This window comes from Notamacropus eugenii, chromosome 1 (assembly GCF_028372415.1).
Source record: "Notamacropus eugenii isolate mMacEug1 chromosome 1, mMacEug1.pri_v2, whole genome shotgun sequence".
Lineage (NCBI taxonomy): Eukaryota > Metazoa > Chordata > Mammalia > Diprotodontia > Macropodidae > Notamacropus > Notamacropus eugenii.
In genome coordinates this window covers 255,975,112-255,992,102 of record NC_092872.1, presented here as the reverse complement: position 1 = coordinate 255,992,102, position 16,991 = coordinate 255,975,112, and the positions used below count along the sequence as shown (strand labels likewise).

The window sequence follows — 16,991 nt, the reverse complement described above, 5'->3', positions numbered from 1 at the left end:
ACCAGATGGGACCTTGCACCAAGGCAATGGAGGTGGAAGGAGTATGGCCAGCTGAGTGGTGTTCCCTCCATGTCTCTGTTGTTGCTCCCCTCTGCTGTGCATGTCCCTGGGAAAGTCTCAGGCACTGAGATGTGCTCTAAACTGCCTGAGCTCTTAGTCAAAGAACCCACCAAAGGGATGGGTGGAGATGACTCTGTCACAAGATCAGGGATGGCTTCATCCTTAACAGCACCTTCTAGACCCATCTGTAGCATATGCTTGGATCTGAGGTCATGGGAAGCAATGCCATCCAGAGCTCAGATAGTACACCAGAATCCAGCATCAAGCAAGCAGATCAGGAATCAAGAGATCCTTCCAGCCTAAGGGTAGAAGGGCCAAAACCGGAAGGAGGAGAAAATGCGGAAGTGGTATGATGTCACATTCACAAACCCTTCTGGAAGCTTTTTTATCCTTCCTGCTCAAGGAAGGGCTAATCTCAGAAAGGGGATCAGGCTGACAATGGATAAAGGAAGACAAGTGGGAACATTGGAATGGGATGGGGGTAAGTTAAGATGGTGGGAAGATGGAAGAGGGAAGGTTCAGGTTACTTCCTTTGCAATGATTCATGCACCAGTATAACAGGTTCAATTGCCTTCTTCCCCCATGGGACTTCATAAATGTATCTCTTCTACTCACCCCAAACCCAAGGGAAGGACCTGGGCATGCTTGAATAAAGGGAAAAGATCTGAAACATCTGTAAACAAACCTGAGAAAATCTATTGGAATTTGTCTCTTCTGGTCCTTTCCAACTGCTTTACCTTTAGGTTTCTCTCTTCTCTTGAACAATTAATAACTAATAACTAGTAATGAGGGCTAGGGGATGCAGTGGATAGAGTTCTGAACCTAGAGTCAGGCAGACCTGAATTCAAATCTGTCCTCAGACACTTAATAGCTAACCCTATTTACCTCAGTTCCTCATCTGTAAAATGAGCTGGAGAAGGAAATGGCAAACCACTCCAGTGTCTTTGTCAAGAAAATCCCAAGTGGACCATGAAGAGTCAGAAATGACTGAAAAGGACTTAACAACAACAGATAACGTAAATAATGATATCCAGTGTTTATGTAGCCCTTTCAGGTTTGCAAAGTGATTTACATTTATTATCTTATTTCATCTTCATGACAACTCGAGGAGGTAGGTGCAACTATTACCCCCGTTTTACAGATGGGAAAACTGAAGCTAAGAGGTGTTAAGAGACTGCCATAGCATCCATCAAAAAGCCAGCAAGTATCCGGTACAGGATTCGAAATCAAGGCTTTCTGACTCCATGTCCAGACCTTTCTCCACTAAGTTACTGAGCTGCTAAGTTCAGTGAACAGTACAGAACCTTGCACTAGCCCTGGGCAGCAAAGCTACCTCCTGTTAATTTGTAAATATATTTTGTTTTAGTTGTATCTGAGGGTAGGGACTTTTTTGCATTTGACTTTGGATCTCTGGATCCCTAGTCCAGTTCTGGGAATGTTGTCGGAGCTTAAGAAATGCTTGTTGAGCTGGGGCATGCTGTTTCATGCCTGTAGGCCCTGGTGCTGGGAAGGCTGAGGGGGTGGATCTCTTGAGCTTGGGAATTCTAAGCTGTGGTCAGGCTACAGCCAATTCAGTGTCAAACTAAATCCAGAAACAAGATTGGGGGAACAGCTGGCTTGTCCAAGAAGGGGCAAACTGGACCAGGTGGCTATCTATGGATCAGGTCAAAACTTCTGACCAACAATGGGATCAGACCATTGATGGGGCAAGATGAAGGCAAGGGCTGGGGCCTGCCCAAAGTCACCTAGCCACTTTGGATCCTAGCAGGGACTCAAGGTTAGGGCTTTGCAACAGTTCTAAGTCACTGGAATTGCTATGGAAATGGGATCCCAGATTCAGAGCCAGAAGAGACCTTAGGGGACATCAGATCCAAGCCCTTTGTTTTAAGGAGGAAAGAGCTCAAGGTCAAACATTCAGTAGGTCACAGGGCTGCTTAACCTAGAGTCTCAGATACAAGTTGACACAGACTTCATGGGATTCTGGACATTTAGCAGCAGCACCTCCCTAGCCCTGACCAATCCCACTTCGCAAGATTCAATGATCCACCTAGAGAGCTCCTTCCATTCTCTATCCTGGTCCAAAGGGACATGGCACACCACTCTTTTTCAAAAAGTTGCTGACCTCTGCTCTAAGAGTGCTTGGTCTGGGAGGAGGCAGGTGGGAACCTAGGTTCTTGTCCCACTCTAGCTTCCTGGCTATGGCTTCAGCCTAAAATGAAGGGCTCTCTGTCTCTGTCTCTGTCTCTCTGTATCTCTCTTGAACTTTTGGATGCAGCCCCTACTCCTCTAGTGCATTCCCCTCTTATCAATCTCCCCCCTCTTCTTCCTCCTCTATACATGTGTGTATGTATGCAGATGTATATACATAGTACATATATATCTAGAAAACTGTGTGTCTATATGTACATGCATGTACATGTGCACACATATACACCCATGTGTATCTACCATCTCTATCTATGTTTCTATCATCTCTACCTATCTATCTGTCTGTCTATTAGAACAGACTCTCTGAGGGAGGGACTATTTCCCATTCTTCTTCGTATTCTCTGAGCCCAGTTCCAGTAGACATGGGGGAAGACTTGTGGAGGTGTCATACTCCCCCACTCTGGGCTTTGGTTTCTCATCTGTAAAAGAAGGGGGTTATCCCAGATGACTTTTAAGCTCTTTCCCCCTTCTACATCGATCGATGAGCCTATGGTCCTCTGAATAGCAGCCTCAGTCCTGAGTCAGTTGCTGGAGGGGGATGCTATCTTTAGAAAGGCCAGCAGAGGGCAGGTGTTGCCCAATTTCAAAGGACTGAGCTTGGCTGGTTTTCCAAGGATGCTTCCATAAGGCTGGCTAAACCTGTGAATAAGAGAAAACAGATGGCATTGCTTGGCACTTAGGCTAGTGTTCCTCAGTGCAATACAGCATTTGACCAGGGCCTCCCAGGTTTTTAGAGTGAAGCTCCCGTAGGAGAGGGAGCAACAGAGCCAAACTTGCTTCTGCCTGCCCCCTCTCTGGCCTGTAGATCCCAGGCTCCGTTGCCTTTTTAATCCTGAAATTCTATGACACCGTGACTTTGGGAACAGGACCTCCCAGAAGCCAAAATGAGCTTCTAGTCTGTCCCTTTGGAGAGAGAAGAAGACCCTATGGGTACCTGACACAGGCTCCAATGAACCAGGGCTCATAAGGAGTGAGCATGGCCAGGCAAGAGATAGAGAACCCTGATGTCATCGCTTCATGAGATGCCATGACAGTTTCCTGACATTTAACTGGCCCCAATCTGACATGGGTATATATGGTATATGGTGCCAAAATATGAATTATTCAGTCTTTGTGCCTTAGAGGCAAGAGCTCGGTACTGGATATTTGGAGACGAGATTCTAGTCCTAGCTCAAATATTTATTAATTATGTGACCAGACAAGTCATTGATCCTCTCTGGGACTTGGTTTCCTTATCTGTCATAGAGGAGGCTGGAACATACGTTGGAGGGCACCACTATCTATATCAGGAGTTATCAAACTATCGCCCATAGGACTGAAGGTAGAAGTTTGCTGACTCCTGTTCTAAACTTAGGTTTCTATCTGGTCTCGTATCTACAACCGCCTATTGGATATCTCAAACTGGATGTCCTGTAAATATCAGAAACTCAGCATGAACAAAACTGAACTCATTATCCTTCCCTTAAACTCTCTACCCTTTTAAACTACCCTGTGACTGTGGAGGGTACCAGCATACTCCCAGGCTTACAACTGAGGTGTTATTCTTAACTTCTCATTCTCTCTTACCCTCCCCCAGTCTCTCCCATTTCCAATTTGCTGCCAAGGCCTATCAGCTTTACCTTTTATAACATTTCTTACATCTGCCCCCTTCTCTCTTCTGACAGTGCCACCACCCTGGTGCAGTCCCTATCTCATCTACCTCATGCCTAGACCATTGCAATAGCTTGCTACTTAGTCTGCTAGTCACTCTCATCCATCCTCTATCCAGATGTCAAAGTGGTCTTCCTAAAGAGCCAATCAGACGGTGTCTCTACTTCCACTCAATAAACCTCAGTGGCTCCCTATCTGCTCAGGTATTACATATAAAATCCTCTGTTTAGCATGCAAAGCCCTTTATAGCCTGGCTCTGTCTGCCTTCCTCCTTTCTAGTCTTCTTTCACCTTATACCCCACCGTACACACTGTAATTCAGTGATACTGGCCTCCTTGCTGTTCTCTGCACTAATACTCCATTACCCAACTTTGAGCATTTTCTCTGGCTTAGTATCATAAATACAGAAATAGAAGCCTTCTGGTCTAACTCCCCCTCCTTCCTCCCCCACCCCCCCATTTTACTAACGAGAAAACCCAGAGATATTGAGTGATTTCCTCAAGGTCACGCAGGTAGTAAGGAATTGGTATAAAGATAAAACATTATTATTTTTTAAAGCAAGGCCTTTCCCCTTTCAAAATGCATTTCCCCCCCATCTGCCTCTGATTGAGTTTTGACCTTGCCGTGATCTCCCTTCTGCCAGGAAACCTTGTCGCTGTAAGCAGGGGGTGTATCAGCTGATAGAAGATTGTCGTCTGGGCAAGAGTGGAATTCCGCTGCTAACCTCCTTTTCCTATTTATTCCCCAGCTGAATCTTTGCTAGGGGATACAAGCACATGCCCTCGGATTAATGACAAAGCATCTCTCTTGACATGTCAAGCACTTCAGATTCAGGGTCTCTGATATTTATCTAACCTAATTGAATTTGATTTCCCCTACTTGGGAGTTAGAACTTGCTAGAGAGAAATGTCTCATGAAGCCTGATTTTGGAAACAAAATTAATGGCAGGGGTTCCCCCCCCTCCTTTCTCTCCTCCCTTTTGGGCTGAAGTGTGGAAATCCACTGGCCTGTAGACTGCTGTCTCGAGGGGTCTGATTTCTAAGTGTAGGTTAAAGCGTATTTAAGTATTGGAGATTTGAGGCTTGGGCAAAGCTTTTCATACCATCTCTCCTGATGGATAGAGAGAATTTAAAGAACCAAGGATTCTTTGAGTTGGGAGGGACATCAGAGATCCTTCCTGGGCCTGAGCAGGAGTCTTTTCTCCAACATTTCTTGTTAGTGGTCACCCAACCTCTGCTTAGATCTCCAGTGATGAGAAACTTACTACCTCTCCAGTTAGCCTATTTCACTTTGAGATAGTTCTAATTATTATTCGTCAAACAAGATAATAATTATAAAGCAGCTAGCACAATGCCTAGCCTCAGTAAGTGCTATATGTTAGCTATAATTATTAGTAATAATATTAGTAGCTAGGAGTTGTGAAACATTTTAAGGTTTGCAGAACACTTTACATAGATCATCTCATTTGAGTCTCACAACCACTCTAAGTGGTAAATGCTATTATTATCCCTGTTTTATGGATGAGGAAACTAAGGCAAGCAAAAGTTAAGTGACTTACCCAGGGTCACACAGCTAGTAAGTGGAAAGAGGGCTGAATCATGCCAGAGGGCATGGGTGTTCAGCTCCTGTCTGTGAGATCTTGGGAAAGACCACAATTGCCTTATTTGTAAAATGGGGGTGAGGGAGCAGGAAGAAAGAGGGAGGCTCAATGCCTATAATCCTGTAATTCAGAGGTGGGAAACCTGCAGCCTTGAGGTCATATGTGCTCCTCTAGGTCTTCAAGTGTGGCCCTTTGACTGGGATTCAGGGCCACACTTGAGGACCTTGAGGGCCACACATGACCCCAAGGCCATAGATTCCTTATCCCTACAGTTTAATTAGTGGGCTATTTGTCCCACTAGAACCAGACCACAACTAGCCTTTGCAAACCCAAACAGGAGGAGACGAATCCATTTTCCCCATGAGTTCTTGTCAGATTTTTGAAGTCGGAGACTATGGCCCTGACAAAGCCTTCTCTTGTCCAGACTGAGAATCCTCAGCCCCTTTTCTGTTATCTTTGCTTCACTCAGGGCTAACTCCAAGCTTGACGTTGCCCTTTCTACGACATGCCCCTAGAGCTGGATCCAATGTACCTGATGGGGCCTGACCAGGGCCCCAGGACCCCGGGGCTGCTGTCCTTTCAGAGAGTCTCTAAGAGGAGCTCAGAGTTGAGCAGCACTTACCCTTCCCTTTGGAATTCCTCGTCCAGGTTGGATAAGAGTTGTGAGCCAGCAGCCGAGAGATCCAGGGCAGCCAGGGGCAAGTCCCGATAAGCCAAGTTCACCAGCTGGACTGGAGCCATGCTTTTGGTTTCTTCTTCCACTTGTTGGGAGATAATCTCAACCTCAGGAACTCCTCCTTCTAGAGTGGGCCTGGGGCAGGGAGGGGAGAAGAGGGAGAAAAACAAGGCAGTTGGGTGGCCATACTTGAGAACCTTGGTTAGGAGTAGAAAATAAACTTTCCAGCATCAGCAAATGTCTAAATAATTCCCTAGGGGATAGGGCTCAGGTCTTGGAGTCGGAAAGGCATGGATTCAAATCCTGCCTCAGACAGTTATGGGCTGTGTGACCCTGGCCAAGTCATTTAACCTCTGTTTGGATCAGTTTTCTCAACTTTAAAATGGGGATAATAGCATCACCTACTTCATAGGATTGTTGTACGAATCAAATGAGATAATAAACGTAAAGAGCTTGGCATACAGTAGGTGCTTAATAAATGCTTATTTCCTTCTCTTCTCTTTCCAGTTGGGGAGATGTCAGCAACTGATCATTAGTAATATCTCTGCATTGTATTAATGATCACAATTCAATAGAATAAGCATTTATTGGGTGCTAGAATAATCACTATGAAAGTTGGCAATTATATAGCTCTTTAATGATTACAAATTATTTTAATGAATAATCTCATTTAAGCCTCATAACAGCCCTGTGAAGTGTGTAGTTTAGGCAGGATGATTCTCATTTTGTAGGTGAGGAAGTTAAGGCTTTGAGATATTAAGTGATTTGGCCATGATCACACAGCTACTAAATGTCTGAGGCTAGATTTGAACTCAGGTCTTACTGACTCCAGCCAAGAGTCCTGGATACTATGTCACTTAGCTGCCAACCAGCCAGAGTCTCTGTATTTCACCTTTTAGGGTCCTCATTGATCTGAAGCTATGTGACCTTGGGAAACTCACGTAACTTCCTGGGGACTAAATTTCCTCATCTGTAAAATGTGGAGACTGGACCAAATGGCCCCTGGAGGTCCATGTCAGTTCTTGACCTAAGATCCTCTGATCTCTGTCCCATTCCTTTTCCCCAGTTCATTTAGAAGGATGGTGGGAATGGCCCTTTACCCTTCTTCCCTCTGCCCATCCCTCATATCACTCTACCATAGGATCCTAAAGGATTGTAGCTTTGGAACCACAAGGAATCCCAGAGGTCATGAAGTCCAACCCTTTACTTTTACAGATGAGGAAACTGAGGCACAGAATGCTGAAGTGAGTCATCCTAGGTCATATTAAGTAGAGAGACCAAGCTCTGGGCTTACCCAGAGCCTCTGACACCACATTCAGAGCTCCCATTGACAGACAGACTAAATTAAGAACGACTGAGCAAATGGAAGGAAACGTAGCTTTGAGGGGAAGTGCTGAGTTTTAGTGTAAAGTGGTTCAGCATTCATATCCAGGCATAAAGGTCCCTGGAAGCCAAAAGACATGGGTTCTAGTTCCAGCTCCTCCTTTAACTAGCTTTGTGACCTTCCACAAATCACTCCCTCACAGTGACAGACTCATGGAATCTCAGAAAGAAGAGAGCCCCACAGGGCAGCTCTCTCAAGTCACTTCTGAGCTAGTAATCCCCAGAAACGTGCTCACAGAGCTCTGCTTGTAGACCTCCAGTGATGAGGAATGAATTAAAGGAGACAGCATTTAACAATAATAATTCCTTCTTGCCTCCCTGCCTGCCTCCCTCCCTTCTTCTCTTCCTCCCTCCCTTCCTTTCCCCCTCCTTTCTTCCTTCCCTTTCTTTTTCCTTCCCTCCCTCTGTTTCTTCCTTCTTCCTCTATTCCTTCTTTCTTTCCTTCCTACATAGTAAACACTTAATAAGTACACCTCATTCATTCATTCATTCATTCATTTATTCAACCTCAAGCCTCTCTCTCTTCTTTCTTATTTATTCCTCACACATCTGCCAAAAATTCACAGGCCACTTTCCTGCTCAAAATCCTTCAGAGTCTTCCACTGCCTATTGAAGAAAGCACAAATGCCACCTACCCTGGCATTTAAGCTGATTGATGACTGAATGTACACTAGCTCATGTAGCCCACTAGATCCATTGGCTGACTCCAAACGCCTGACCATGCTTAACTTTTACATTCCTTCCAGCCATTTTGCCATCCACCCAAGCCATCTCACCATCCATCCACTGATATTGCTGTGCACCCTTATTCTCACGTCCACTCCTTTCCATCTCTTGCCATGAGCACAGTGAACAAATAACATTGATAACACCAAGGGGATATCATATATATGAGCTCGCCATCTCTGATATTCCTCAGAGCAAAACTTCTTGCCTTGACCATCACCTCCCTATGTGTCTTGTCTTCCATTATCAGAATGAAAGTGTCTTGACATCAGGGAACATCTCTTTTTTATGTTTGCATCTCCAGTGCCTAGTACTGGATAATGGGTGAATGCATTTTTCATTCATTCATTCATTCATTCATTCATTCCCCTTGACAATTTGCATTCAAACCATCTTAATAGGTTGCGTAATCACACCTTATCCCTCACACACTTCTATTCTTGCCAAATGGAGAGCTAGCTATTGCCCAAGGTGAGTAGAGTGACCTCATTTGGGTTACTTACTGGGGACTGGTCATGATGAATGATACATCCGAAGCAGTTGGTTTTTCTGATCTTTAGCTGCCCTCCTCTGTGAAGCCTTCATGCATTGTTTCTATAAAAGACAAAAAACAGGAAAACATATCCTGAAAACAAGTAATAGAGTGCCAGTTTTATCAAAGCAAAAATTTAGACACAAATTTCAGAAAGTTCCAAATCCTTAGCATCCCAGGAGGATGAAACAGAAACCACACAACTCTCTTCAGTAATAACATTTTTTCATTTTAAAGACTTGTTTTCATGCAAGTTTATTCCATCAACCCAGCCTAAGTGGCCAATTTTGTGAAAATCCGGAATTCCTAGTGACCTTTGCATTTTCTTGTTGCTTCAGTAAATAGGAAAGGAAGAATAGGAAGAAAAGATGGATTGACAACATGATAAGGGCAAGAAATGATGCATAGATGGCCAAAGTGCTCCACTGCCACCCTGTGATATAAAGGATAGACAAACAGACCAACAGAAAGAAAGACAGGTGAGTAGACAGAGAGAGAGACAGGCAGGCAGATATGCTGATAGAGATAGAAAGAAAGATGGATAGGCAGGCAGATAGATAGGCAGATAGACAGATAGGTGGATAGACAGACAGACCAACAGATAGAAAGATAGGTGGGTAGATAGATAGATAGATAGAGAGAGAGAGAGAGAGAGAGAGAGAGAGAGAGAGAGAGAGAGAGAGACAGGCAGGCAGATATGCTGATAGGGATAGACAGAAAGATAGATAGATAGACAGGCAAATATACAGACAGGCAGATAAACAGAAAGGAAGATAGATAGACAGGCAGCTAGACAGGTAGATAGACAGGTAGATAGAAGGATAGATAGGCAGGCAGTTAGATAGATGGACAGGCAGATAGACAGACAGACAGATAGATGGATAGATAGAGACAGAAAGATAGGCAGATAGATAGGCAGACAAAGTATTTATTATGTAGTTCCTATGTGCTAGACAAAGAAAAGGAAGTTTTTCAGCACTTTGGGCTGACCCCTGTAGTGGACTTATGGGAGATGACAGATAAGTCATATAGTTGTGTATGAGTTGGGATTTGCATCGTTCTAATTTGAGTTCACAATTCCATTTGAGTATTTGTATTCACTAAGTCTGGATAGACAAGTTATGCTCAGAGCTTGGGTCTAAGATGGGAAGAACAAAGCTCCAGGTTAGGGATACCCCAAACCACAGTCCCCTCCCTCAATCCAAGGAACACAGCAGGTCAGAGATCAGAGACAAGGTTTCTAACATCTGGAATTGAAGGAGGAAAAGGTCACTGAGTAAGGGGCTATTTATCTTCTGAATAACTTAAACTGTGGAGTATACAAAGAGCTATTGCCCCTAGAGAGTTCACAGTATATATAGTAGAGAGGACAAAATATGCTTATGGAAAATAAGACTGTGGCTTCTAGAATGTCACTGTGAACTGGGTCCAACCATTACAAAAAGCAATTTGGAAATATGCTAAGAAATGACTCGTGTCCATACCGTATCTTCAGCTCAGAGATCCCACTGCCAAGCATTTACTCCAAGAAGGTCAAAAGCAAAGTGAGATCGCATACGTACCAAATGATTCCTAGCAGCACACTTGGTGATAGCACAGAAATGGATACAAAGTCGATTAACCAGGGAATGGATAAGCAAGTCGCAGCTATTAATGTAACGGAACATTACCACTCCGTTAGAAACGATGAATATGAAGAATTCAGACAAAGAAAATGTCAGGTTCTTGTTTCCTGAGCAGCTGATGCTGTGATGAGACCCATAAATGGTTTATCAGGTTGTTATTTAAAAATAATAGCCCCCAAACAGAATGTACTGTGAAGCAGAGAGTCAAAGGGGAGAGACAGCTGGTCTGGCACTCTCTAAATGTACCACCAATGTGCAAACCTGCTGTCTAGTGATGCTGGGAGAAGGGGAATTTAGCTTGTGGCTTTAGAGTAATTGGTTCTGACTCGCTGGGGATAAAAGTTTGTTTCTTATTTTAAGTTCCAGTGAAAAGTTACCCGCTGCTTATGAAGCATCTACTGCATCTTCTGGCCAACGTTATGTTAACTTGCTCCAATCAGCCCTAATGATCACCCTCACCCCACAAATCACGGTTCAAACTTCTTACTTCTATACAGCCTTGGAACACGTGATCTTCCAGGGGTCTTAGCTCTAGGCTAACAGCTATCTTTTTGTACAGATAGGAAAACTGAGGTCTCCAGAGGAAATATAACTCATCCAGGTTCACACAATGAGTTAGCAGCTGAACTAGGTCTTCTGGCTTTCAGGAATAAGCTGTTTTTGTTACTCAACAACTTTATTAGACACTTCCTATGAGCAAAACCAAAATTTAGGCAGTTCCTGCCCTCATGGAACTAGTGAGGAGATAAGATATAGACCCAGATCAGTGTGTGAGGGAAATAGATCAGGAATGTGCATGTATGGTTGGGGTGACTCATCTGGGAAATCCTTCCTCTGTTGCTACCCCTCCCCTTACCACTGTAATGATTCTATAAGAATGGAGAACCATCTATGTGAGGCCCAAGGGTTCATTACCCACCAGGAAGATCAGGGAAGGCCTGAAGTGGCATGGCAGATGTAACTGAGTCAGTGGTGACTGTGACATTAGATTTCCCCATAGACTTGTCCCAATTGCAGGGCTTTAGGGCCATCAGGGTGTTGGAAGATACCACAACAAGATGGCTCACTTCACGTCTTCCCCTGTGCCAGGCCTGCTGCCATAACCAACACTACCTGACTGTTCCCAAGGGAAATCTCCTCATCTGTAAGAAGAGGAGGTTGTAGGAAAAGTCTGTCAACTGATTCAGAATGAAGGGTATAGAATCAGCAGAACACTGTATAAGATGACCACAATCATGTAACAGAAAACAGCGTTAAGATTTCAGAACTCTGACCTAACCAGGAATCAGTTAGGACTTCAGAAGACAGTGAAGACCCACACTACCCACTTCTTGGCAAAGAGGTGATGGGTTAGAGAGTTCTGGAATGAGGCAAACACTGTCAGATGTGCTCCTTGGGTTGATTTGTCTTAACTATATGTTATTTTGTCCAATGGAGGACTTTTATCTGGAGGTGAGGGAAATTATTGATGGTGAAGATAAAGAAAGAAAGAAAAGAAGGAAAAAAGGAAGAAAAAAAAGAAAGGAAGGAAAAAGCATCAACGAAACATTTTTTAAAATACACAGAAGGAAATTGGGGCAATACAGACCAACAGGACAACATTGATAATATCATTTTAAATTCAATAAGTACTTTAAAAAATATGTCATAGAGATGAGCAGTTTCAAATACAACCAATCTTTCCTGAGCTTTGTATAGTGAAATATTCATGTTTGTTGCTGTTTGAGGTCATAATAAAAATGTACAAAAATAAAGAGATTGATCCCTTGCAGTTCTAAATGTAAGAGCCTATGATGTAGGTGGTTCCAATCTGTGGAAGCATCAGGCTTCAGTGGGAGACAGAGAGTCTAGAAAGGCTGAGTTCAAATACAGATCTGCTCCTGGTCACCTTGGTTAAGTTGTAACATTTCTTTGAACTTCAGTTTCTTGTCAGTAAAATGGGAATAAGAACAAAACCTAGTTTGCAGGGTCATTGCAAGAAATGGGCTTTGCAAAATTTTAAATCCTATAAAAATATGGTTGTTACTGTTATTTCTTTCTGCACTCACCCTACTCTGCTGCAGTTTTCACTGCCAAGGAGTAGAAGGGACGAGGGGGTCACAGGCTGCTCTGGCTGACTTGCAGTGACTGTACTTGATGGATAGCCAAAGAGGTTGGCCAATGGGACAGATGGCCTTTGCCTCCCCAGGGCGCCCTGGAGCACAAGGGACCAAGCCCTGCTGTCCCCTTTAATCCCTGTCCCTTTAGACCTTTTTTGGAAGCAAAAAGGGCTGTAGAATTCTCGAATCAGTCAGTCAATATTTATCTGTGCCACTGTGGAGGCTTTGGAGGTACAAACACTGTGAGTACAGGGGGGCTCCTGCACCCCACCCCCAGGAGACCCAGAACACAGAAACACAGAACTGAAACAGTCCCTGCCCTCAAGGAACTTTTATTCCACCTGAGGAGACAAGGTGTAAGGAAATATGTAAGTCTACACAGAATCCATACCAAACAACCCGAGGCAGTTTGGAGAGAGGAAGCAAGCACAACTGGGGAAATTGGAAGAGGATTCCTGTGGAAGGTGGTACTTGAACTGGAATGAAGGGATTTCACAAAGTGGAAGTGAGGAGGGCTTGCACTGGGAGTGTGGGGAGAGGAGTGCTCTGGATGAAGAGGCCAGTTCGACTAGACTGTGTGTGGAAGTTGGGGTGGGGAGTGGTGTAGAATAAAGCTGGAAAGACAGGTGGGAACCAGGCTGGGAAAGGCAGAGGAGTTTATATTTGACTCTCAAGATCATGGGTGGAAAAATGAAAGTCAGACCTGTGCTCAAGGATAAGCCTTTGGTAGCTGGACTGGAGTGAGGAGAGTCTTGGGGCAACAGTCCAGGGGAAAGGTGGCGAGGGCCTGGGTAAAGATGGTGGCTTGGTGGGCAGCAGTGGATGTGAGGGATATTGTGGATTTGGCTCACTTTCTAGCTATCCAAGGAACTCTCCAAGATAGTAAATTGCTGAAAAGATACTGCTCTGGATTGGGAGAGTTCTTCACCAGGAACTTACTAAGCTGACAAAATGGTTAAAAAAAATCCATCCAGGATCCCCTCCTACCTTTATTGTGACAGGTTCATCGCAGCTCTGAACCTAAACCATCATGGTCCTCACCTGCCACTGCTAGCGATGGATGGAAAGGAAGGATTGATTGTTCAAGAAGCCTCAGTTCATGGGGGTGAGAGAATCAGCTCCGATCAATTAGCAGGCATTGTCAGTCAACTAACTTTTATTATGAGATGTGGGAGCCCAGTAGTCAATGTACATGACTCTGAATTGAAAGAGACCACTCCACTAAGAAATGGCTTCAGTGTCTTGGGAGGTGCTGGGAAAGAGGATGCAGCCAAGGGAGGTTTACCAGCCTAGAATCTGCCAGACAAAACTGAGTCAGGAAAAGGCATGCCATTCACTGGCCCCTTGACCACCTTAGGATGTCTGCAAAGGGGCAGCGAGGTGGTACAGTGCATAGAGTGCTGGGCCTATATTCAAGAAGACTCATTTTCTTGAATTCAAATCTGGTCTCAGACATTTAATAGCTGTGTGACCCTGGGCAAGTCACTCAGCCCTTTTTGCCTCATTTTCCTCATCTATAAAATGAGCTGGAGAAGGAAATGGCCAATCACTCCAGTATCTTTGCCAAGAAAACCCCAAATGGGATCATGGAGAGTTGGATATGACTCAAATTACTGAACAACAATATGTGTAAAGCACCATGCTAAATGGTAGAATTACACAACAGGTGAAATTGTTGATTTCTTGCAACAATCCCACGAGATAGGTGCTACATGGTTAATTATTCCCATTTAGCAGATGACAAAACGAAGGCAGAGAAGTTAGGTGGATTGTCAATAGTTACACAGCTATCATTGTGTGACTGTCTCAGAGAACTGATCTGTATTCAAGTTTTTCCTGACTCTAAGTCCAGAGCTCTTTCCACTATACTATGCTTTCAAGGTGAGGGGAACTATATTGTCTTGGGATGCTCTGGGACTGGATCTGAGACTACAGCATCATTGATTCAGAGCTGGAAGGAACCTGAGAGGCTGCTGAACCCAATGGTCTCATTTTGCAGATAAGAAAATAATGACCCAGGAAGATCGTGACTTTCCCAAGGTCACAGAGCTAGTACATGGCATACCCAAGTCCTCTGATTTCAAATCTAGCTCTCTGCACCAAAATGCCTGTAACTCCAAAGTCAGCATTTTTTTCTTAAAAAAAAATTAGGAAGTAAGACTTTCTTTATTTGACAGGTAACTGTAGCTGGAATGATGTCACATGAATATATATGCATAGATAAAAAAAATATATGTAAATCTGTATCTATATACATATGTATATATGCATGCATATATGCATCTCTATCTATCTATCTATCTATCTATCTATCTATCTATCTATCTATCTATCTATCTATCTATCTATTTATCTATCTATCTGTATGACTGTAAAGTCTAGAGGATGGAGCTGTTTCTCGTTATAAGCAGTTGGCTCCATACTAGCACATATGTTCTAACCGAGGGTACCCTGGATCTCAGGGAATTTGACACGGTAATTTGCTAACATACTCATACCAGCTCCAAACCTTTCTTTTGGTCAATTGAATTCATTTCAGTAAGTATTAAGTGCCTACTGCATTCAGGCTACCATTATGGGCACCAGAGATATCAAAGATATGCCATAGACCCTGCACTCAAGGAACATCCAATCTAATGGAAGTATAAGAACGGGCACAAAATAAATATCACAGAAGTAGACAGGTCACACCCAAGAAGGAGTGATGGGAAATTGAGGTGAGGGGCTGAGATAATTTTCACTGGGGAGTGGGCTCCAGGGAAGCCTTTGTGGAGAAAGTGCCACTGGAATGGGACCTGGGAGTGAGCTGTTGGGGGTGGGGTAAGGTCCAGTGACAACGTGAGTGCCCGGGGTAGGAGATGCAATCTGACACAATCAGAGCAGCAGGGCAGTTGATTTGTGGGGCCGGGAGAGGGCAGCTGCTACCAAACCCATCGTGAGAGCTCGTCTCTCTGCCACTTCAAAGATGCCTGTAGGAAATGGATAAAAAGCAGCTGTATTCTTGGCCTCTGGTTTGGTGCTGAGGCTGGCCCCATTATATTAGGTTGTTATAAACAGACGTGCTGGTCGTGCAAGGGAGAGGGAGAGAACTAGGAGAGGCCACTTTGTGGCAGGGGAGAACTGTTGTGGGCAGACTGATTATTTGGCTGGCTTTTCCTCTGGGTCTGTGTGTGTATGGGAGGGGGTAGTGTTCTGTGTTGTATGTGTCTCCAGAGAGAAATCTGTGAATTAGGCTACATGCTACAGTCACAAGCAAAGAGTCTGCCAGAGTCCCAGGCAGGATGGCTGTGTCACAGGGTCAGTGACAGTTGCATCCTTGAGGATGTCCTCTGGGGCAGCTCCTTTAAGCTCTTCCCCATTCTTTTAGTGTGTGCCTAAGAGGCACTGGGACCCTGGCAGTCAGTCAGTCGTCATGGATCCCTGGCAATAAGATCAAGGAAAAGGAGCAGCTCCATTTGACTAACAAGTAGGTAACATGAAGAGGGAAAGAGGGAAATGGAGAAGGAAAGGGAGGTTGTGGCTCCAACCTTGGGGCATCTAAATGTGCCTCTTACACTTGGTACCTGGGATAGGGTGGAGCAGCCTGGATTTGCTTTGTTAAACACAGAGGAAGCACCAGTGATTGGAGATGAGCTGAACCTCTGAGTTCCCTTTCTGTTCCAAATCTCTGATCTGATAATGAATTATGACTCCCACCTGTGGAGGAAGCAGGCTATGGCGGCGGGAGGTAATGTGGCGTATCAGGGAGTTAAGGTCTTCCTAGTGGTCTCTTTCATGTACAGGTATTCACCAGGGTTCCCACTCTCATTTCCCCCATTTCCCTGGAAATTAATCTCTCCCAAATAGCCATAGAATCATCAAGTAGTCAGGATGCTGGCCTTGTGTCTCAACTAAACACTAACACTTCTTATGGCACAGTGCCCCCTGGCACCCTGAGGGGCACGGCTCTATCAGGAGTCAGGGATGAGTGCCATGGGTTGACTCACCCACACTTGCTCTGCAGAACCCAGGGGTTCTTGAAGGTCTCCCAACATGGTGCTGTCCCCATGTGACTGCCTACTTCTCTTGAGATCAAAGAAAGAGCCAATGGATCCATCCCACTTTTAATGGAAGGATGCTAGCTAGCTCAGTTGCTCGTAATTCTATGAGAAAAAGATAAAAATAGAGAGGGAAATCAAGTCCCAAGTCTTGACAATTCACCTTTCATTATTTATAGAATCTCAGAGCAGGAAGGGAACTTCACAGGTGATTTCATCTCTTCTTAAATGCCCCCAAACTGTGATAATCCAGCAGCCACTTGAAGGCTCTGGTGATCCAGCATTCAATAACCACCAAGGCAGCCCATTTCACTTCCTGATGGTTTTGATTGTTAGGAAATGGGTTATTTCTTCTTCTATTGAGCCAAAGACGTCCTCTTCTCAGTCTCCACTCA

General features: G+C 44.4%; 1 protein-coding gene across 1 annotated transcript in view; it reads right to left on the bottom strand.

Moving 5' to 3' along the window:
* The window catches only part of TMEM266 (transmembrane protein 266), a 98,677-nt gene extending 82,084 nt beyond the window's left edge, over positions 1-16,593 (bottom strand). The window contains exons 1-3 of the mRNA XM_072627117.1: positions 16,546-16,593; positions 12,509-12,654; positions 6,141-6,329 (exon numbers count right to left, since the gene is read on the bottom strand). Of these exons, the coding sequence (XP_072483218.1) occupies positions 6,141-6,329; positions 12,509-12,654; positions 16,546-16,593 (383 nt within the window). The remainder of the gene's footprint in view (positions 1-6,140; positions 6,330-12,508; positions 12,655-16,545) is intronic.
* Positions 16,594-16,991: the final 398 nt, after the last annotated feature.